Source organism: Myxocyprinus asiaticus, chromosome 31, assembly GCF_019703515.2.
Source record: "Myxocyprinus asiaticus isolate MX2 ecotype Aquarium Trade chromosome 31, UBuf_Myxa_2, whole genome shotgun sequence".
Classification (NCBI taxonomy): domain Eukaryota; kingdom Metazoa; phylum Chordata; class Actinopteri; order Cypriniformes; family Catostomidae; genus Myxocyprinus; species Myxocyprinus asiaticus.
Window position 1 is genome coordinate 39,367,689 of NC_059374.1, and position 24,464 is coordinate 39,392,152.

The 24,464-nt window shown below is 40.8% G+C and overlaps 1 protein-coding gene across 1 annotated transcript in view; it reads left to right on the forward strand.

Moving 5' to 3' along the window:
* The window catches only part of LOC127422223 (calsyntenin-2-like), a 99,208-nt gene that overhangs the window by 14,906 nt on the left and 59,838 nt on the right, over positions 1-24,464 (forward strand). The window contains exon 3 of the mRNA XM_051665568.1: positions 24,170-24,292. Coding sequence (XP_051521528.1) covers positions 24,170-24,292 — 123 coding nt within the window. The remainder of the gene's footprint in view (positions 1-24,169; positions 24,293-24,464) is intronic.

Sequence of the window (24,464 nt, forward strand, 5' to 3'; positions counted from 1 at the left end):
TCACATTCCCAGTGGGTCAAAAGTTTACATACACATGTTAGTATTTGCTAGTATTGCCGTTAAATTGTTTAACTTGGGTCAAACATTTTGGGTAGCCTTCCACAAGCTTCTCACAATAAGATGCTGGAATTTTGGCCCGTTCCTCCTGACAGAACTGATGTAACTGAGTCAGGTTTGTAGGCCTCCTTGCTCGCACAAGCTTTTTCAGTTCTGCCCACAAATATTCTATTGAATTGAGGTCAGTGCTTTGTGATGGCCCCTCCGATACCTTGACTTTGTTGTCCTTAAGCCATTTTGCAATTATGCTTGGGGTCATTACCCATTTGGAAGACCCATTTGCAACCGAGCTTTAACTTCCTGGCTTATGTCTTGAGATGTTGCTTCAATATATCACCATAATTTTCCTTCCTCATGATGCCGTGTATTTTGTGAAGTGCACCAGTCCCTCCTGCAGCAAAGCACCCCCACAACATGATGCTGCCACCCCCATGCTTCACGGTTGGGATGTTGTTCTTCGGCTTGCAAGCCTCACCCTTTTTTCTCCAAACATAACGATGGTCATTATGGCCAAACAGTTAAATTTTTGTTTCATTAGACCAGAGGACATTTCTTCAAAAAGAAAGGTCTTTGTCCCCATGTGCACTTGCAAACTGTAGTCTGGATTTTTTTATGGTGGTTTTGGAGCAGTGGCTTCTTCCTTGCTGAGCAGCCTTTCAGGTTATGTCGATATAGGACTCGTTTTACTGTGGATATAGATACTTGTCTACCTGTTTCTCCAAAAGGTCCTTTGCTGTTGTTCTGAGATTGATTTGCACTTTTCACACCAAACTATGCTCATCTCTAGAAGACAGAATGCGTCTCCTTCCTAAGTGGTTTGATGGCTGCGTTGTCCCATGGTGTTTATACTTGCATACTATTGCTTGTACAGATGAACGTCGTACCTTCAGGCGTTTGGAAATTGCTCCCAAGGATGAACCAGACTTGTGGAGGTCCACATTTTTTTTTCTGAGTTCTTGGCTGATTTGTTTTGATTTTCCCATGATGTCAAGCAAAGAGGCACCGAGTTTGAAGGTAGGCCTTAAAATACATGCACATGTACACCTCCATTTCAGTACACCTCCTATCAGAAGCTAATTGGCTATCTGTCTAAAGGCTTGACATCATTTTCTGGAATTGTCCAAGCTGCTTAAAGGCACAGTTAACATCTGACCAACTGGAATTGTGATATAGTCAATTAAAAGTGAAACAATCTGTCTGTAAACAATTGTTGGAAAAATTACTTGTGTCATGCACAAAGTAGATGTTCTAAACGACTTGCCAAAACTATAGTTTGCTAATATGAAATCTGTGAAGTGATTAAAAAAATAAGTTTTAATGTCTTCAACCTAAGTGTATGTAAACTTCTGACTTCAACTGTACAGTCATAGTTTAACACTTCATAGTTTAAATATAAAATACAATTTCTCATACACTCCTCAAACTCAAGTGTACATGTCTGGTGATATAAATATATGTTTATATGCAAATATTTGTCTCCAAATCAATTTTTATAAACTTTTGCAAAATGCAATAATAATGTTTAGGGATGCTGTGATCAGGATCGGCCGATACCATTCCCGATACAGATAATTTAACCTTTTATCAGAATCTCTGTCATAACTGGCTATATATAAGCTTTCTGCATACTGTTACTATTACTGTTATTTTCCTTTACCCAGTAATATCACTTTGCCTAGTTTTTGCTGACAAAAAAAGTTTAAAAGGCTAATTAAAAAAAGTTTTTTTTTTATTAAATAAGACTTTAAAACAAGTATTGGCTAACAAAATATTCTCTATATTAATATAGATAGCCCTATAAAAAATGAAGCTTAGTGTAAAACTGAAGACAAACTGATAAACCATAGGTGCAATTAAACTTAATGTGACATTTTTGGTTATTGATTCATTGTCATTGTTTCATATAATTATTTTATTTCTTATTTTATTTCTATTTTATTTTTGCATTATATTTAATACATTATATTATGGTATCTTAATATTGTATATTGAGGGGAACACACTGATTAATCCGGATAAATCCATGTCAGTCTTTTTATTCGTACACTTTTCAGTGACACACACACTAATGCTTTTCAGCAACACCAATGAACACACACACATAGACACTGCTACGTGCATCTCTCTCTCTCTCCCCTCCAGCAGTCTGGACTGCCCTTTTATCCCTCCCAGCTCTCACTGCAAACACAAACAGTTGTTAGAGATATTTTTCCACAGGTGTCAATCCTTACCGTACTCTCTCTCCCAGCCTCGCTCTCCACAGATGTTGCTTGACCATGCCCCCATCACCACATATCCCCATTGCCCGACTCAGGCCGGGGAGCCATCCGGTCTCTCACTTACTTTTTTTGTGTTCAGGTAATCGGTAGGGATGACTGCGTACCACTACCACTGGGGTCATTTTGATATGGTGCTCCATGAGATTCGTATGACCAGGAAGAGGCGAGAACACATCTGAGAATTTTCCTTGCAACCTGGCAACCTCCGTGACTTGTGACAATGAGAGGTGGTCTCCGCAAGTGACCAGGGTGACTCAATCGGTGGTTTTTAAGTTCACATCCAGTCCAAGCTTCTCCTTCTCCGGAACCACCATCGGCAAAGTCGTGGGGACTGCCTCTCTCCACGGTTTTAGGAGATTGAGGTGGTGAATCTGGCGTGCTCCACCTCTATCTGTTCGTTTAACCTCATAATTGACTTCCCCAACTCGCCGTGTGACCTCAAAGTATCCTTGCCACTTGGGGAGTAATTTAGAGTTCAATGTGGGAAGCAATACAAGGACTTTATCTCCTGGTGTAAATTCCCATAGCTGAGTACCCTTATTATACAGCCGGCTTTGATGTTCTTGAGCCTGGAGCAAATTCTCCTGTGTTAATTGCCCCAGTGTGTGGAGTTTTGGTCTCAGGTCAAGAACATATTGAATTTCGTTTTTGCTGTTTGAAGGTCCCTCTTCCCAGTTTTCCCGAAGGACGTCGTCATGCTGCGTGGTCTACACCCGTATAATAATTCAAATGGGGAGAACCCCATAGAGGCTTGTGGGACCTCTCGAACAGCAAATAATAGGGGCTTGAGTCACTTGTCCCAATTCTGAGCATTATCATGCACGAACTTATGAATCATATTCTTTAGTGTCTCATTAAATCGTTCAACCAAGCCGTCTGTTTGGGGGTGGTAAATGCTGGTCCAAATTGATATAATACCCAATAATATGTACAGTTTGCATAGTGTACGTGACATAAATGTAGTGCCCTGATCAGTGAGGATTTCTTTCAGAATCTCCACTCGGGAGATTATTCTGAAGAGTGCCTCCACAACACTTTGTGCTGAGATGTTGCACAGAGGCACTGCTTCCGGATATCACATTGCATTGTCCACCAGAACCAACACAAAGCAATGTCCGCATACCGTCTACTCTAATGGCCCAACGAGGTCCATACCAATTCTTTAGAAGGGAACCTCAATCAATGGAAGGGGTGCAATGGCGCTTTTGGTGTGGCTGCGGGATTCACCAGCTGACATTCATGGCATGCCGCACACCACTTGCGAACATCCCCGTGAATGCCCAGCCAATAGAAATGGGCCAACAGACAGTTTAGTGTTTTTTCCTGCCCTTAGTGACCCGCCATCGGATTCTGATGAGCTGTCTGGAATAGCATTTCCCTACAGCTCTTCTGAATTAACAATTGGGTTGTATCTTCTTTTGTCTGAGTGTCCTGCATCACTTGATACAACCGATCCTTAATAATTGAAAAATATGGGTATGAGAGTGCAATGCCTGGCTGGAGGCTAACCGCAGCCTCGACACTATGCATTTGTCCCCTAAATTGAATTATGTCCGTCACTACAGGGTAATTTTGAATATCCCCGTGCACACATCTCACCTTCACCCGTCTACCTGTATCCAAAACATCTGACTGAACCAAGCTTTGTTGAATGGAGGTTTGATTACAACCTGAATCCACCAAGGCTTGGTATTTACCCCCCTTAATACTCACAGGTATTTGGTACACTCCTGCTCGATCTGGGGTGACCTGTGGCACGTCGGGGATTCGGACAAATGTCTCCACCTCCATCGCGGGGCAATGGTCCTGGAAGTACCCAGGTTCCCCGCAGCTCCAGCAGACCAGCCAAGACTTCACTCCCACACCCACAGCAGCGGATTCACCAGCCTGTGGGGGAGAACGGAGAGGATTAGGGAAAACCGGTGGGAACCGGTTATGGGGCACTGGACCCACTCCGCTGTCCTTTTCGGTAGCTGGGTGAAGAACTGCTCCAGTACCACGAGATTGAGTATCTCCTCGGCATCGTGACCTTCAGCCAGCAGCCACCTTCAGCAGGTGTCACGGAGCTGTCGAGGGAATGCAAACGGACGGCCGAGCATCAGCGAGCGGAAGTGGTGGCGTTATTGCTCTGGGCTTCGGCCGATCTGTTGCAGGATGGATTTCTTCAGATCTTCATACACCAGGAGCCTGGACTGTGTAGTTAATTGGCCATGACTTGGGCTTCCCTGGACAACAGAGGCAAGAGGCGGGCCGACCACTGAGTGCTGGGCCAGTTCCATGCTCCCGCCGTCCACTTGAAGAGCTCAAGGAACGCCTCCGGGTCATCTTGAGGTCATCTTTGTCAGCGTGACATGCGGTACGGCCGTAGGTGGGTCCGGGATCACGGTGAAAGACCCCTCCTGGTGTACCAAGCTCTGTATCACCTGCCAGTCCTCCGCTTGAGCCTGGAAGAGAACCTGAAAATGCTGCTCCTGTTCCAGATGCAGCTCAAGCAGAGACTGATGTTGGGCTTGGTGGGATGCTGGCGAGGGTCTTGAATACTTCGGCCAGCAGCGAGGGCTCCATGACGGCGTTTTCTTCCTCCTAATTCTGGGTTTCAGCACCACTGTGATAAATCACAAACTCTCTTACAAGGAGGTAGCGGGAGCCAAATAAACAATCCACGTCAGTCTTTTTATTCATTAACTTTTCAGTGACACACACACTAATGCTTTTCAGCAACACCAATGAACACACACACATAGACACTGCTGTGTGCGTCTCTCTTTCTCCCCTCCGGAGGTCTGGACTGCTTTTTTATCCCTCCCAGCTCTCACTGCAAACACAAACAGCTGTTAGATATAATTTTCTACAGGTGTCAATACTTATCGTTCTCTCTCTCCCGGCCTTGCTCTCCACAGACGTCGCTTGACCACACCCCCATCACCACACACACGTTCCCTCATGAGGGAAAGAGATGAAAGGAAAGCAGAGAAAGAGCACATGTTTTTGGACTCTACGTGTGCTACTATTTTTAATGCTGTTTAAATGGGAGCTATTTAATAAAGATGTTTGAATTACATCACATCTTGCAACTCGTGTTATAACTGAGATGCCAATGCCCGGCGGAGACTGAGAAGCTGCCGCCATGAACGATAAGGACCGTTTCATAGCTTGCACTGTTTTCCCTTTGCCTTGTCACATGTCAAACGCCACATTAACAGTTATTTGACTCTGCATATTAAGCCGGGATACAAGAAAGTATTTTAACATCGTAAAAATTACACCAGCCACCTTTAACACAGGAAGACTGGTACTTTGGAAGATAACTGTGCTTAAAAATCTTGCACTAAAACCAGGATTTGGTGAACAGACCTTGTTAGGCTCTTGGCTGGTTGAGTCTTGGGGTCGACATTTGCTGATGTAGCGTTCTACATAGATTTGATTAATGTGCCGAGGCTTAGAATCTGTTTGAGCTGTGACAGCTCTCTGATTGATTTTCTGCTCCTGTATTATATATATTCATTTGTGGAGTGATTGTGCCATCATTATCAACATCATCAAACAAAAAAAGCCACATGTACCTCCACCTGTACTGAGACTTTCTCAGATGTGTGTGTGTGTGTGTTTACACACTTGAGGACGGCCCCCCATATGTTCTTCACTCATGTCTTTTTACTTTTAAAGAGATACTTCATTTCTTTATTTTCATTATTTACTCATTTCATTGTTTATTCTCCTTTTTGTTGTTCTAAACCCATTTGCTTTTATTTTTTTCCTTGGAACACAGAAGTAAAATCTTTTGAAGAATCTTTACACAAGGGGCTGTTCACACAGAAGACTTTTTTTATGTCCACTGTTTTTTGCACTGTTTTTGCAAATTATTTTCTGTGTAAACATGCACTACACCAGCATAATTAACTCTCTTCTTGCTGTTTTTCAGCATCTTGTACTGGAGCGCCGTGATTTTAAGACATTGTGTCAAGTTAAAAGGACTTCAATTTTAAAAACGCATTACATAACCTGCATTCTGTTCCATTTGTTGTGCTGCATCTAGCTTTTTCTGTCTAAATGGCCCTTAAAGGAATCATTTACATACGCTTAAGCAGGTTTGGGTCCGTTTTTCCAAGTATAACTTTAGGATTGGGTCAGGTTTAGGTTTGTAATTATTCTTATTATTTATATTATAATTATACATTTTTGATCAAATATGTACAGTATTTAATATAATGGTTACATTTAATTGATATTGAATATCATTTTTTAAATTTAACAACTTGTTTCTCGAACACGCTCTCACTCAGACATGTGTGAACAAGTTAGGGTGTGTTCACACTGAATGTGTTTATGCGTGCGTCTGCGCTGTTTTTCAATTGGTTTTATATGTAAACATGCATCACATTTTCAGTTTTTTCAGCATCTCTTGCAGAACCGCCATATTTTTAGACATAGCTGTTTCGTTATTTGTAAAAGAGCTGCCTGAAGATCCTTCAAAAATGTCTCCTTTTGTGTTCCATTGAAAAAATAACATATGGGTTTGGAACGACACAAGGGGGAGGTAAATAATGACAGAATTATTATTTTTGGGTGAACTATTTCTTTCCACCCTTTCTTGCAATTATGCTAGCACGCCAGCAAACACATACAACTCTCATATAGGAGGTGATTAGGAGTGAGTTTTAGAGTTAAGGGGCCGTTACATCAGGTCTAAGTGAGTGCTACAGTAGTATTGCAGAGCAATCCTCATCCGCCCTCCTTCAACAGACAGCTGGGATTTTAAAAGTCGACAGGATAGGGGGAAACAAGTGAGAAAAGATATTAAAGAAATCTCTCTCTCTCTCCCTCCCTCTCCCTCTCTCTCTCTCTCATGTAACGGGAGCAGCCGAAAGAAGAAGTGTTGTTGTTTCTGTCCATTATGATGTATGAAATCTTTCTCTATTGTCTTCCTCTGTTTTCCTGTATTCATCACTCAGTACATTCACCGATGTTTTATCTCTGTGTACATATCTTTCTGCTGTATTGTTCGGAACCAGTTATAGAAGTAAAGCATTTTCTTGTTGAACTAAGACACCTCCTTGTCTGTGCATTTTAAAAGTGAACACGACAGCCAGAGTTTTTCTCCTGAATTAAACATGAGTGTCTCCTTAGCATTACATCAAGTAACAATGGCACTGCTCGGAGCGGTAGGTGAATTTGTGGAGGAAAATGATGACTGGATGGAGTATACAGAATGGCTGGGAGATTTCTTTGATGACACGTAAATGACATTACGGACGAGGATAAAAAGCACTCTATATTGAGTGTTTGTGGAGTAAAGACTTACAGCATAAACTCAAGAAAAACTTGGCAATGCCACGGAATCCGGGAAAAATGGCTTACAATGATTTAATTACACTCTTCCAAAATCACCACAGCCCCAAACCATCAGTGATAGTGCAACAAATCAAGTTTCACAGCTATTTTCGTAAGTCGGGAGACTCTATTCCAAAGTTTGTGGCTGAGCTCCGGCAACAGTCTGAGCACTGCACTGTGCGGTGCTGGAGGATATGCTGCACGACCATCTCATCTGCAGAATTAACGATGATGCAATTCAACACAGATTACTGGGAGAAGCGACTCTTACCTTTGGAAAAGCACTGGAAATTGTGCAAGGTATGGAATCTGCAGCTCTTTAATGCAAAAGACATTCAAAAATCAAATGGCAGCAGAGTGATGTATTTCATGTCAGCAAGGTCTCAAAAGCAAAAGCAGTGGAATGTTATAGGTGCGGTGGAGCTCACTTTGCAAATGCTTGCAAATTTATAAACACTGTGTGCCACAATTGTAGACAATTCAGATAAATAGGACAAATGTCAATATGGAGTTAGACACTGGGGCCTCAGCATCATATTGTAAATGAGGAGACCTATGGAAAACTATGGAGTAAACCTCAGACACCTGAACTCAGTGAATCTCCAGTTAAACTGAGAACGTACACTAAAGAGATTATTCCCTTAGCGGGTGCAGTGTCGGTAAACACTACAGATGGCAGTCAGTCAGCCGAGGCGAGGCTCCTGGTCGTAAAGGGGTCAGGGCCAAGTTTGGTGGGATGAGATTGACTCAGTAAAATACAGTTAAATTGGGGTGAGATCAAACAAGTGAGACAACTGTGTGCAATGGATGTAATTGAAAAATACCCAGATGTGTTCAGGGATGAACTGGGCACCTTGCAGGGTACTAAGTGAAGCTCTGTGTAGAGCCCAATGCAACGTCTTGATTTTTTAAGCCCCGGTCTGTTCCTTATGCAATAAAAAATAAAGTAGAAAAAGAACTTGAGAGACTTCAACAGCTTGGGATCATCGAGCCCATTCAGTTCTCGAATTGGGCAGCCCCAACTGTGCCCATGCTCAAAAATGATGGCACCGTTCACATTTGTGGAGAATATAAGCTGAAAATAAATCAGGCATCTAAGGTGGAGGCCTATCATATTCCACCGGTGGAGGACTTATTTTCAATGCTTGCCGGGTGAAAAACCTTTACCAAGCTTGACATGAGACATGCTTATCAGCAGTTATTACTGAATGATGATTCTAAGCAATAAGTCACATCAATACTCACAAGGGGCTGTTTAAATACAATAGACTGTTTTTTGGCATGGCGTCAAGTCCTGCCATTTTTCAAAGGACTATGGATAACCAACTGCAAAGAATTTCCCACGTAGCTGTGTACCTTGATGACATTCTGGTCACAGGGAAAACAGAGGAGGAGCATCTCAGTAATCTAGACCAGGTGCTCAAGAGGATGTCAGAGTCAGGTCTTCAAATGAAACAAAGCAAATGCACATTCCAGACTCAGAGTGTGACTTACATGGGTCATCAAATATTGTATCAGCTCAGGGTCTCTGTCCAGTTCAAGAAAAGGTTAGAGCCATCAAAGATGCCCCTAAACCCAGAAACGTGTCATTCCTTGGAATGGTAACATATTATGGAAAGTTCTTGCCTGATTTGTCAACAGTCCTTGCCCCTCTGTACAAGTTGTTGCACCACGATTGCCAGAGGAATTGGGAAGTTGCACAGGCTGCTGCATTTAAAAAAGTGAAAGATCTTCTCCAGTCAACCAAATTGTTGGTCCATTTTGATCCAGAAAAGAAGCTTACTTTATCCTGCAATGCCTTTCCATATGGCATTGTGGCTGTGCTTTTACAGCTGATGGAGGATGGGTCAGAGAAGCCCATTGGATTTGCATCTCATACATTGACAAAGGCAGAAAAGAGATACTCACAATTGGATAAGGAGGGCCTGGCCATTGTATTTTCTGTGAAACGTTTTCATCAATATCTCTGTCTATGGCCTTCATTTCACAATTGTCACAGATCATAAGCCATTGATGAGTCTGTTCAGTGAAAAAATCCCCCTATGGCTTCAGCTCCTATCCAGCAGTGGGCATTGACATTGCCTGCTTATCAGTACCGCATAGTGTACAAACTGGGAAATGAAAATGCCAATGTAGACGCACTAAGCCGTTTGCCACTTCCAGACACTCCTACAACCATCCCTCTTCCACATGAAACTGCCTTTCTGCTTGAAAAGCTAGCTGACTCACTTGTTAGTGCAAGGCAGATCAAACCTGGACAGAGAGAGACCTAATCTTGTCAAAGGTTAAGAGATTCTTGATGCAGGGCTGGCCATCCACAGTGCATGAGTAGAACTGAAACCCTGTGAGAAAATGAAGAATGAACTGTCTGTTCAGGACAGTGCATTCTTTAGGGAACAAGGATGGTGGTACCCCCTCCAGGTCAAGCTTGGGTGCTTGAGGAGGTTCACAAAGCCCACCCAGGTGTTTCTCGCATGAAAAGCTTAGCAAGACCTTATGTATGGTGGCCTAAAATGGATCAAGATCTTGAGAAGAAAGTCAAACAGTGCATGGAGTGCCAGAAAAATTAGAAAATGCCCCCGCCAGCTTGCCTTCAACCATGGGAATGGATGACAAGCCATGGTCCCGGTTGCACATAGACTTTGCAAGTCCTTTCATGGGACGGATGTTCTTGGTTCTGGTGGATGCCCGTTCTAAGTGGCTCGAGGCACACATAATGAAAAATGTGAAACGGGCCACGATAAGCTGAAACGGGCCGCCGCGTTATGCCGAACAGGCCGCATCAGGTTGAAGAGGACCACAAAACCCGAGATGTTACTGGACAGGAAACCTAAATCTCACCTGTACTTGCTTCATTCTGATATCCAGGGGAAAGTGATGGTTCAGCAGGTAAAACAAAAAGGTTTGCATGACCATTAGGGAACCTTGGTGAAAGTGATGCTGTCTTCATCAGAAATTTCATCCGTGGCCTGCACTGGTTACCTGGAGTCATCCTGGAGAGAATTGGTACTCTTTCTTTTGTGGTGAGACTGGTCGGATGGGAAAATCATTCATCGACATCAGGATCATATACATCTATGCCATGTTGCTGAAGAGTGGGTGTGCGCAGATCAAGTTGTTACACCTAGCGCAAATGGACGCTCCAAGCAGTTGGAAGTGCCTGTTCCTCCACAGTCTCAGTCTGAATCAGGTTCAGACTTGCCTGAACAGATGGTGATGGTACCTCAGAGGTGCCTGTGTCTGGGAGCAGTTTACAGACACCGGGGAAAACCTCAGAAACTTTAAGGAGGTCTAAACGTTGCACAAAAGTACCTAATAAACTGAATCTATAGTCAACATTTAATGGGAATTAAAATTGCCTGAAGAAAAAAAAAGTTAAAAAATAACAAGTTGTTATGTTTATTAATTTGTTAATGAGTATAGTTGTTACTTAATTGTTGTGAGTGAACAAGTAAGCTGTGTTAAAGAGGTTTGTATTTTAGGTGGAAAAGGTGTTATGGTTTAATTGTGAACAATGTTCTTTTAAGAAATGTTCAGGCCACTGCAAAAATGCTATGTTTTCGTTGATGAAACATGACTACCTGTGCTGTATTGTTCGGAACCAGTTCTAGAAGTAAAGCATTTACTTGTTGAACTAAGTGACCTCCTTGTCTCTGCATTTACTACACTTTCGCTCTCATTTTGAAGCTAAACGCTGTTAAGGTGTTAGCTTTATCTTATATATTCCCTCTCTCTGGCATGCTGAAATATTAATACATCTAATACAATATTAATAATCTTTTAGTCTCTTCTGGCATACTGACTAGTTGACACACACACAAAAGTAAGCTTTGAGTAAACTCAGATTGTTTATCTTTTTCTTTTGATTTTTTCCTATTCTAAACTCACTAATAAATCTCCATTAGACTAACAAAGCTGTTTAATCTCACAGCTACTGTATTTTGTTGGAGTCACAGGCGGCACAGCAAGTTTGTGTTTATTTTGTTCTGATTGAGTGCAGAGAATCCACTGAACTCTGTCTGACCTAGTGAAAAAATAGTATACTTAAATACACTTTATTGAGTGTACTTAAATGTGTTGTTAATGCACTTTAAAATGGTATACTTCAAGTCTGCTAAATTGGAACAACTAATTTAGTATTTAATGCACTTTAGTTGTCTGAAAGTAGTGCTAAGGTTCAACTAAAGTTGTATTAAATATACTTTGTTGTGCTAAAGTGGAACTATTCCAAGTATACTTAGTACATTTGAAATATCTACCCCCATTTTTGCAATATACAAAACAGAACTTCTCGGGTTACTTGACTGTAACCCTTGTTCCCTGAAAAAGTGGAACGAGATGCTGCGCATGATTCAGCGCTTATGGGAACGTCTTTAGGAGTGACCAGCTGTGAATATGTGTGCAACATGTCAATGAAATTGACTAGAAACTTTATAGCCTCTGTTGGTGACATCATCAGAATGCGCCAGTGCCAGAGGCTATAGATAGATGTGCCACAGGTGCATCGTCAGGTATATTTGTCTGAAGAGCAGTCCTGGGACATCCTCAGTGCGGCAGTGAATTGCAGCATCTCATTCCACTTTTTCAGGGAACAAGGGTTACAGTCAAGTAACCCGAGACATTCCCTGTCAAAAGCTACACTTAATGCTGTGCTTGATTCAGCGCTTATGGGAACGAGAATACCCACGCTGCCGCACTGTGGATGTCTGGACCCCTTACGGTTGTGTAGTGTGTGCTCACAAGAATGCGAAAGGTCTCGTTGAAATGTGCTTGTTCCGGTTTCACGGTAGTGGGGACCATGCCATTGAAACGCGGAGGACGGTGAACGAATTGAATTCTGTAGCCCTTTTCTACTGTCTTTAGGACCCACATAGAAATACCCGGCAGTAGCTTCCACGCTGCCAGGCTCTCTGAAATGGGTGCCGATTTTGATACTTCCCACTGAGGGGATGTTGGATGTTCCGTGTCCTGGGCGACAACAGGAAGCATCGGAACACCCCACAATTCGCTGGAAACCACTGCCCCCCGGGGTGTCGGGAAGGAGCGGGTAGATGTTTTGCATGCCCCGTCCTGAGTGGGGCTACCCCCACAAGGCTGGGTGCAAGACTGTCAGGACTTCTTCTTTTTGGAAATAATGGTCTTGAGGTCTTGCTTTGGAGGCTGCTGAGGGCGACGAGCCGGTTCCCAATCTTTACGAGGCTACACTTTGTTTTTGGCCTCCTTCTAGAAGGACCGGGGTGAGGCTGGGTGGCCGGCAGCCCCTCCCCCTGAGTGCAGCGAGGAAGGAATTGCACAAAGGCTTCCTCGTGTTTTTCCACCTCCCGAAACCTGGTGACAACTGTATTCACCGAATCGCCAAACAGGCCGGAAGGTGAGACCGGGGCATCAAGTAGGAATACTCTGTACTCTTATCCTTGATGCCTGTGAGGGTTAGCCACAGATGCCTCTCCGTGCTGACCAAAGCAGCCATTGAACGGCCGATAGTGCGAGCCGTCTGCTTGATTGCATGGAGAGATAAATCCGTGGCTCGACGAAGCTCTGATAATGCTTCCATGTCGATTGTACTACCCGCACTCAGGTCCTTCAACAGATCAGCCTGGTATGCCTGTAACACTGCCATGGTGTGTAGCGCAGCACCAGCCTGACCTGCTGCTTGATAAGCTTTCCCCACAAGCGTTGAGGTGGTTCTACACGGCTTTGTGTGGAGAGTTGGTCTTTTTAATGATGATGTCAAACCAGGTGAGAGATAACCCGCGAGCGTCTCTTCTACCTGTGGCATCATCGTATACCCCTGTGCCATAGCACCCACAATAGTCGAATATGTCGACGTCAAAGGCACAAAGATACGGGAAGTATAAGGTTTCCCCCATGAACGAGTCAACTCATCATGAAGGTCTTCAAAGAAGGGGAGAGACTGATTTTGTGTTCCCTTCCCCTGGCAACCAGACAGAAATCTGTCTTCTAGTTTCGATCGTTTGGGGGTCTCTTGTTCGTGTGGCCAGTCTAGCTGTAATCTGGCCACCACATGAGTAACCACCTCGAGTAATTCCTCAACCGCTTTGTCATCATGTGAGGAACGTTCAGAGGTAGGCAACTCAAAGTCCGCAGACCCAAGAGATTCATCTTCCCCCTCATGAACCGTAGAGGCGCCGGGGCGCGCTTCGAGATCACGCGAGGGACAAACTGGATCTGGAGAGAGAGTGAGCGATAGGGATGGACCCGTCTCTCGCTCTTCAGCCAGATCCATACGCGAGCCCCACGATGGAATGGTGGGTGCTGGCTCTTGGAAGTAAGCGAGACGAGCTCGCAGCGTCTTCACTGTGAACAGCTCACAGTGCTCACACTCGCCTCGCTCCAATGCAAGAGCAGCGTGCTCTTCCCCCAAACAAACAAAACAAAGCTGTGTGTCCGATTCAGCCATATAATGTAAGCATGGAAACACACACCGTTTGCTTTGTTGATCGCTCATTTTTTCTTTCTTTTGTCTTTTCCACACTTGAATGACAGAGAAAGAGAAAGTTTTCTGCACACTGCCTAACAAATCTAACTCCTATCAGAAGCAAAATAGAGAGCTGAGAAGCTGAGAAGCACAAACACATCACAGAGTGGTCTGAAGACAAAAGACCTGACGATGCACCTGTGGCACATCTATTTATAGCCCCTGGTACTGGCGCATTCTGATGATGTCACCAACAGAGGCTACAAAGGTTCTAGTCAATTTCATTGATGTGTTGCACACATATTCACAGCTAGTCACTCCTAAAGACGTTCCCATAAGTGCTGAATCAAGCGCAGCATTAAGTGTAGCTTTTGACAGGGAACATACAGTGTGTACTTCAAATGTATTTTGGTGAATTTTGGGAGTGGGTTAGGGCTGCACTAGGCTGCACATACCATAGTATGCTGAAGACATACTCCAAATTACTTGCAATGACATAGGAAGTACCTTGAACTCAGGCTTCTATTGTATTTTAGGTACCATTGAAATAAATGTCTTGCACATTGCAATTTATATTCCAGTTACACTTGAAATGTGCTAAATGCATCAGTGTTGTGTGCTTACGTTAACAATAAAATATACTTTATGAATATTTGCAGTGCTTTAGAAATGCACATTCATAGACTTAAATAGTCACTAATGTTACAGTAATAATGTGCTGAGGGTGCATTTTGATTTAACTTAAAGTGTTGTTAAAATAGACTTCATCCATGCTATGACTTCTGTTTAATTGTTTAAAAGAGCATTGAAAATATAAATATTAATCATCCACTTACAGTAGTCAACACACCAGCATGTAACATCTGCTTTACACTGACATTTGATAGAAATTCCCTAGTATACAAATTATTTAATTACCTTGTGGACGTAGGATACACAACTAATGTTTGAATTCAAACCAGGGTCTCTTCCATACAGAGGTACTCTCTTTACCATCTGCGCCACCATGCAGATGCAGCACGTACAAGATTGTTCTTACTTTGTGGTCTTTCCATAATGGGAAGAGTGTAATAGGAATATATTAAATATATAAAAATTCTGTCAATGTTTCTAGTGTTTTTCTTTCATTTTTCTTTCAATTTCTTTCACCATTTTTAAATGACTATATATAATACTTAAAATATGCTTACATTACAGAAATAGTAAAAGTAGTAATTTTTATATGACTCAAAAAACATTTACTGTTAACAAATTGTGCTCAACCAGTAGAAAACATCCATTTTATATGCAAGCAATGAAGTGCTCAAGTACATTTTATTGTACATTTAAATCACAAAAGGTCAAGGTCAGAAATTGGTCATTAATTAATTGGCCATTGGTCATTCACAAACTAAATCTTTCTTTTATCTGCAAGTTGTTCATTATTACATTTGCGTCGTAGGCAACTCCGCATATCTGCTGGAGTTGTGTTCGGAAATTCTGCCATAACAGCATCTGAGAGCAAAAACAAATGATATGTTTCAGTTTATACCACACAGACAACATTTGCACTGGTTTACACCAATAAAAGAAAGTCACATAATATGATTTCAACACACCCTTAGGATAACCTTTAAAAATACTTTACCTTTAAAAATACTCTTAGTCAACTGATAATCTTTACCAGAACAGGGGTTTAATGAAAGTGCTTCAAATTAAATTCAACAATGCACTTCACAACACACATTAAAGATGTTAGAAGTAACTATGTTGGTATTGCAGAAATCAAATAAGGTAACTTTTTACCTGTTAAGGCATGCACTTTTTCCTTATCGAGTTGCTTTTTTGGTGGGTCACCTGGCCGAGACTTTCCTGTGAGAGTATTTTCTTTTAGAGTTTCCTTTGAGAAGACTAAAACAGCAAGCTTCTGAGCAAAGATGCTCATTCTTGCCCTGTTTAGCCGCTGGTAGGCTTTTTTTGGGACCAAGATTTTACTGTCAGCTAGAGGAACCTAAAAAAAGGACAATAAATAAAACAAAAGACTTTTAGCAAACAAGTTATGTGGCATAGACAAACATACATTCTTAGAGGAGGGTGAAATGACATTTAATAACATTAACAAACAGGGAAAGTCTTCAGACAGTATAAAAATAGCAGTCGCTGAGGATATTTTATTTGACATCGGCCGGGAGCCCTGGTCATCATAATAGAGTCTCCCCAAATAAAAGAATAAGCACAATTTTATACTTTGCAGTTAGTTCCAAAATAGCAGCATTAAGCATGCTTCCTCATTGTGATTGGTTTATGACCTAAGCTGATCATACCTGTTATTTTACTGTAAGCATTTTAAAAAGTCTAGACAATCTGATCACATGATATGTACATATAGCATTCAAAAGATACATGGTCTTTGGTGTGAGCATCCTAGTCTGTGCATTGTCTGCACATACCCCTTTTAACCCTTTTCAAGGCCCATTACATCGGTTTCATTATTGCAGTATAAGCACTTTCTTTCAGAGCCAAATACAGGAACTATAGGTAAAACTAAGAAGAACCCACAGAAGTAAATGACAAAAAAAAAAAAATGATTTACTCTAAAATGCTTTTCTTTTTATCCTTCAAATCAGCATTCAATCTTCATCACAATATCATTTCAATCTCACTGTCTGGCAATGATGAGGTTCCAGGGGTGGAAGACACTGATGTTCTTCTGTGAATAGTTTCAGAGCCACCTTGAATAAATGCAATACATTCCTTCACAGACTTCACCAACGCTGGCAACTCTAGTTTAATTTGTTGTGAAAAAGATAATGTATGAGAAGAAGACTACAATCAGAAAGCAAGCAACTTATCATGGATAGACAAATGACAGTTTATTTACTTGCACTCCTCTAAATAAAATCTTACAGGCCCACCTACCACTAAGAGCTTCAGTGACAGATTAATCAAGCTGCACCATAATGGGGTGTAATAATGGATTTATTTCTGGGCTTTCACCCTCCCCATCATTCTGAAATAACTAGCATTTAAATACAAGACAAGGATACCATCAAATTTGACTCATTTTTTAACAAAATAAGACATATGGACAGGGACCATTGCACTGTCTACCTATAATTGCACAATAACAGTAAAAATACACTGGGGGAAATGTTAACATTTAAGTATAAAGATAACTTTACAAAATCATTTTAAGAAACTTATATTGTCACTTTGTGAACCTCCCTGCTCAGCCAAAGTCCATGTTTGTTTTATCCAAAGGGTGTTTCGTGGCCCTTTCTTTAACAAGAGTAGCCTTAAGGTCCTCTGCAACTTGAACTTTTGCTGCCTGGGAAAGCCTTGAATTCTTGGTCTCAGACAAAGACAAAAACAAAAACAAAACAAAAAACACATGCGTTGTGCAAAAAGGACACACTTTTGAAATATATAGGGTTCAAAAAAGTTTTTTTGTCCCACTGGCTAGCCACTACATTTTGATGAAGCTTAAGGATTGTAAAAAAACTGTTAGGAAGTTTGATCTCAACTCCCTCTTTCTTGAAATCAATAGTAGGCTATGTCAAGCATGAGATTTTATTGCTGCACAGCCTTACTTACTGGCCTGCACAACTCCATACTGTGTAAAGTGGATGTCTTGGCACAACAAAGCAAATTGCCTCTCTCTGGCTTGATAGTAAACACCATGACAAAGACTGGTACATAGGCACAAAAAAACAGTATTGTAAATAAAGAGTTACTCGCTATTGAACCAAGAGTAGAGATCCCAAGGGCACCTAGATCAATCAATGATCAGAACTTCTGGAAAGCTGCTGAATGGAGATCATTTTTGCTGTATTATGCAGTACCTGTTTTAAATGGAATTTTTTTTATTTTATTATTATTAGTTTTTTCTATGCACATTCTTCAGGATTTTATAAAAGTTTGCCATCTTGATATGGCAGAGGAAACTTTGTAAATTTGTGTTGAATTTTGAAAGTTTATCTGGACCTGCTAATGCTTCTTCAATGTGCATTTACTGATGCACTTGTCAGCAAGTGTGCACAACTGGGGACCATTGTGGGCAACCTCAACTTTGCCATATGAGTCATTTAATGGGACTCTGCTTAGGTTTTTCAATGGTTCCACACATGTGCCCACACAGATAGTGAGGAGATTTCTCAGATGGAGGGATCTCTACAAAAAAGGTGAGAAGACCATGGCCAATGCAAGTGAGAGTGTGAGGAAACTTTTTAACAAATTACAAAGTGGCTGTAGACTTACAAATAAGTCTGAGGAGTTTCAAAAACATGTACGAGGTTTTGGCTGCCCAATTAAAGAGAGAACATCTGTGTTACAAAGAATGGCTATTGATTGTTTCCTTGGTGTCACAGTTCAATGAGGTTTATTTTACAAACAGTTCATTTCAATAGTTCATTTGTTCACACTTTTACATTCAGGATACACAAGTTCACACTCAATTTTGGGCAGTGCTGGCTCAGCGATTAAGGCTCGGGGTTACTGACAAGAAGGTTGGGGCTTCAAGCCCCAGCACCACCAAGATGCCACTGTTGGGCCCTTGAGCAAGGCCCTTGACCCTCTCTGCTCCAATGGTGCTGTATCATGGCTGACCCTGTGCTCTGACCCCAGCTTAGTTGGGATATGTGAAAAAAAAAGAAAGAATTTCACTGTATATATGTGACACATAAAGGCTTCTTCTTTCTAAAAGTGTTGTTTACCATTCTTACAACAACAGCTCACTTACAAAAAGAAACAACTCAGTTGTGCAGTTGGAAGATGGAACCCTCTGTAAAGTCATGAGTCTTGTGGCTTTTAAATCTTATACCTCTAAAGCACATATCTCTTGTGTTTTAGTAAAGGAGCTTGCAAAAACTGGAAATTACCTTTGCAAAGATGTTGAACTTAATATATCCTCTACATTTGTGACTGAAGTGCATGACAAAATTAGCATACGAAGTAAAACCAGTAGTACACACTTTTACATTCAGGATACACAAGTTCACACTCAATTACAAGTCAAAAAGTATTACTTTTCTTTGCACATTTTATGTCAATCACACACACACAAACCTTGTGTTTCCTTTAATCTCATTCTTTCATTCCTCAGTGCTCCATTCTGTCTGTTTCCCCTCCATGATTTAGGGTCATTTTGCTCCTAGAGAGACCAGATGAAAGGAGCCATTTTGGCTTTAAGTGCACAGACCGTAAAGGAGCCATTCTGGCTCTGTATCAGGCACAATGGAGCTTCAGGGGAGCAGTCACACTCCTTCAATGACTTTCTACACTGTTACTGGGGTAATTGGTGATTATCATTGTGTGTATGTGTGAGTGCTGTGGTTGGGACTGAGCCACCGAGCCTTGTTAACTAGTACTAATGCTAACGGGACTCATGCTGAGGGAACCTTTAGCATGAAATATACAAGTTAATGCCACATCTCATAAAGCTGACCCTTATGAAAATGTACTGTGGCTGTACTATGGTACAGTGATGGATTTTGAATGGTGTTTTGAAAAGTAGTTTTACTGCTTTTGTTATCCATAAAAACCGGAATCATGCCAGTAATCCCCATGTTAACAAAATGTGTTGGGAATCTGATTATGCCTACCATTAATTTACCATTCTATTTACAAGGTACTTCAAAGAACCTCATGATATTACCATGGTAGTCTCCATGGTCCTTGTCCAAAAACTGTGGTAATATCATGGTATGTTTTTGTAAGAGAAGAAACCGAGAGATGCATTTGTGTGACAGATTGCATACCCCAAATCTTGGATAACTCACAACAGCTGCCAGTGGATTAAAACAGCTTTACAACAGATTAACACACTTTATTTGCTCTGTTGTTTGTGTGTGTGAGAGAGAGAAAATGAAAGATTTCTCTGGCCGGTCCTGCTTGCTCTTTGTCTGCCCTAGAAAGAGAATGTATTACTGTGTTGATTTAGTTCCTCTAGTGGCAATGTCATTAGTTTTAATAAATATGTTTTCCTCTCTGTGGGATATTTGTCAGTGTGTGCATTTAGGGGACAAGGAATGAATGTTGATAAGCCAAAGAAAGTGTCTGAGGCTTCGTCGAACACCTAGTTGCTCTTCATGTCTTTAAAAAAAAAAGTATGTTTTTAGCTATTTGGCTTCCATTCTATCTCACACTCTCCATCACTCTCATATTCCCTGTTCTTTTTTCCATTCCTTGCCTCTTTCTCCTGCTCTTCCCTCAGCTTTAAGCGACATTAGTTGGTCTCTGTGGGACATAAAACAAGTAAATGATATGGCCCTGACCTTTAGAAGGCATACTTTATTTCTTAACAAGAAAAATTGAGAAAAGAGAGATGGCCAGACCATATGAGGTGCACATGTGGGTTAATCTGATCAAAGTTGTTGATTGCCACAAAAATTCATTTACACTTATCCCTAATTTTGCCCCCCGCCCTGTTTCAACAGTAAAGCCACAAGACGTAAACAATATGCATGTTAACTGGATTTTAGTGAGATAAAATATCTTTCTAACTTTTTCTGTGTAAAGTTATATCCAATTTTATAACTTTCTTGTCATGATGATGAAACGCTATAAACCCTGTAAAAACGAGGATTTAAACAACTTTAAATCTCAAATAAAACACAAGTTATATATATATATATATATATATATATATATATATATATATATATATATATATATATATATATAATGTATTTTATTTTATTTTTTATTAGAGCAAATAGTTTTCCTAAAAATGTATACCCACATATGTGGACAGCGGGACTAAGTTGTGAAATTTTAAATAATACCAAGCTATAGAAAGTCATATACAGGTGCATCTCAATAAATTAGAATGTCGTGGAAAAGTTCATTTATTTCAGTAATTCAACTCAAATTGTGAAACTCGTGTATTAAATAAATTCAATGCACACAGACTGAAGTAGTTTAAGTCTTTGGTTCTTTTAATTGTGATGATTTTGGCTCACATTTAACAAAAACCCACCAATTCACTATCTCAAAAAATTAGAATATGGTGACATGCCAATCAGCTAATCAACTCAAAACACCTGCAAAGGTTTCCTGAGTCTTCAAAATGGTCTCTCAGTTTGGTTCACTAGGCTACACAATCATGGGGAAGACTGCTGATCTGACAGTTGTCCAGAAGACAATCATTGACACCCTTCACAAGGAGGGTAAGCCACAAACATTCATTGCCAAAGAAGCTGGCTGTTCACAGAGTGCTGTACCCAAGCATGTTAACAGAAAGTTGAGTGGAAGGAAAAAGTGTGGAAGAAAAAGATGCACAACCAACCGAGAGAACCGCAGCCTTATGAGGATTGTCAAGCAAAATCGATTCAAGAATTTGGGTGAACTTCACAAGGAATGGACTGAGGCTGGGGTCAAGGCATCAAGAGCCACCACACACAGACGTGTCAAGGAATTTGGCTACAGTTGTCGTATTCCTCTTGTTAAGCCACTCCTGAACCACAGACAATGTCAGAGGCGTCTTACCTGGGCTAAGGAGAAGAAGAACTGGACTGTTGCCCAGTGGTCCAAAGTCCTCTTTTCAGATGAGAGCAAGTTTTGTATTTCATTTGGAAACCAAGGTCCTAGAGTCTGGAGGAAGGGTGGAGAAGCTCATAGCCCAAGTTGCTTGAAGTCCAGTGTTAAGTTTCCACAGTCTGTGATGATTTGGGGTGCAATGTCATCTGCTGGTGTTGGTCCATTGTGTTTTTTGAAAACCAGAGTCACTGCACCCGTTTACCAAGAAATTTTGGAGCACTTCATGCTTCCTTCTGCTGACCAGCTTTTTAAAGATGCTGATTTCATTTTCCAGCAGGATTTGGCACCTGCCCACACTGCCAAAAGCACCAAAAGTTGGTTAAATGACCATGGTGTTGGTGTGCTTGACTGGCCAGCAAACTCACCAGACCTGAACCCCATAGAGAATCTATGGGGTATTGTCAAGAGGAAAATGAGAAACAAGAGACCAAAAAATGCAGATGAGCTGAAGGCCACTGTCAAAGAAACCTGGGCTTCCATACCACCTCAGCAGTGCCACAAACTGGTCACCTCCATGCCACGCTGAACTGAGGCAGTAATTAAAGCAAAAGGAGCCCCTACCAAGTATTGAGTACATATACAGTAAATGAACATACTTTCCAGAAGGCCAACAATTCACTAAAAATGTTTTTTTTTATTGGTCTTATGATGTATTCTAATTTTTTGAGATAGTGAATTGGTGGGTTTTTGTTAAATGTGAGCCAAAATCATCACAATTAAAAGAACCAAAGACTTAAACTACTTCAGTCTGTGTGCATTGAATTTATTTAATACACAAGTTTCACAATTTGAGTTGAATTACTGAAATAAATGAACTTTTCCACGACATTCTAATTTATTGAGATGCACCTGTATTTATTAATCATATTGTTTATTTTGTTTCCAGGAATGTTGGTTATTCATGTTTTTGAGATGTTACAGACATTACATCAGAAATTAGCATAATTAATTCTGATTCAAAGTAATGGCCAGCATCATCCAATCACTGCCAACCATGTTCAAATAAAATATACATGATAAATTCTGAATCTATGTACTGATTACCATTGTCCTATGTCTGCCAAACATGTTGAGTGGTCCAAACATCATCTGCAGCCTGAAACTGAACTTTTGGTCAGAGTTTAGGATAGAATGCACTTAGCTGCACAGAGAGCTATAGGATGCTTCCTTGCTCCTTTGATCCCTATTTAGTGAATGACTTAACCTCCAGTGTGCTGTCTGTCTTCACTGGTCTCAGAACTGTTCTAAATGCACCTTATTTTCATCCTAACTCCATATAAAGCCTCTGAAAGCCACATTTTTCAGCTTTTGGATGAACCCATTGATTCTCAATGTGAAAATGCACAGTGAATATAGGAATGCATTTACTAATGTTAATAAATAGAACCATTTTGTACAGTGATAACAAATTTTATATAAAAATTCTGTGAAATGACCCATGTGTTAATGTTGAAAGTTATTCAAAATAACTAACAAGTTTTTCATCTTTTGAGAGAATAATGATATGGAGAATAAAATCCATTTATGGGGACATTATGTTTAACAGCGCGCTGACACGTGAAAAATTAATACAAAATTTTAAGCAGCATATCAAACAAATCTAGAGATGCTACTCTTCACACCCAAACAGGTTTCAATGCAAAAACGTAAAGATGTTTCTTACCAGAGGCACTTTTGTTGGCTCTGCGCCCATAGAAAATCAACGCAATGCTGTTGTGTCACGTGACTCGGTGCGCCAGAAGTTTAACCCTTAAATGACAATGTATAGTCTTGTATTCAGTTGGTTTAAATTCATTTAAATTATGCATTGTGTATAGCAAAGCCAAAATACAACGTCCACGCATGTGGACACGGAGTCGCACAAGGTTAACAGAAGAATTAATATGTGCTTTTATTTCTGCCCTTTAAACCCTCCAAAAATTGGCCCCATTCACTTCCAATTAAGTGCTTCACTTTTACCTTGATTTTTGCTTCTTTTTTTTGTTAAGAAATGGAGTCGAAATAATTTTTTCAACATAATGCCACAAGTGCTGTCGATTGAGGTCATTTAATGACTTTTACTTCATATCACCTATTGCTTTATATTACCAAAGCAACTAATTTTCAAATTAAAAACGTATTTATTTTTTCTCTCTTTTTTTCTTTCTCCCCTTTTCTCCCCAATTTGGAATGCCCAATTCCCAGTGCGCTCTAAGTCCTCGTGCTGGCGTAGTGACCCGCCTCAATCTGGATGGCGGAGGATGAATCTCGGTTGCCTCCACGTCTGAGACCGTCAATCCGTGCATCTTATCATGTGGCTTGTTGAGTGCATTAACGCGGAGACTACCCAGGCCCCCCTCATATGCCACTATTAAGTGACATGAGGTGTGAAATGTGAATTGATTGTACTGTGTTTTGAAAATTGTAGTGTTGGCGGTCGGCCCTTAAAATTCACAGAAGGTGCAATCCTCATATAGAAACAAAAGTTCCTATTTTTTTTTAAAGATGGTCATAATAGATTATTTTCTAAATAAATAGAATACATATTTCTATCCCTCTCTTCTCTTAGTGAATAAGCACAAGCCGTGGATCGAGACTTCATATCGTGGTGTCATCACAGAAAACACAGATGTGGTTCTGTTGGATCCTCCTTTAGTCGCTCTGGACAAAGATGCACCAGTACCATATGCAGGTGAGAGACTCTTGGAATAAGCATTGGAATACATATTTATGCAAGAGTGATTGCCTAAAGTACAGACAGAGAAACAAATCACTTAAACAAAATGGAAAAATTGCTTAAAACTGAAATGAAAGTCAACTAGTTAATTGATTTACAATTTTGTAAGATGAAAAAAGGAAAATGT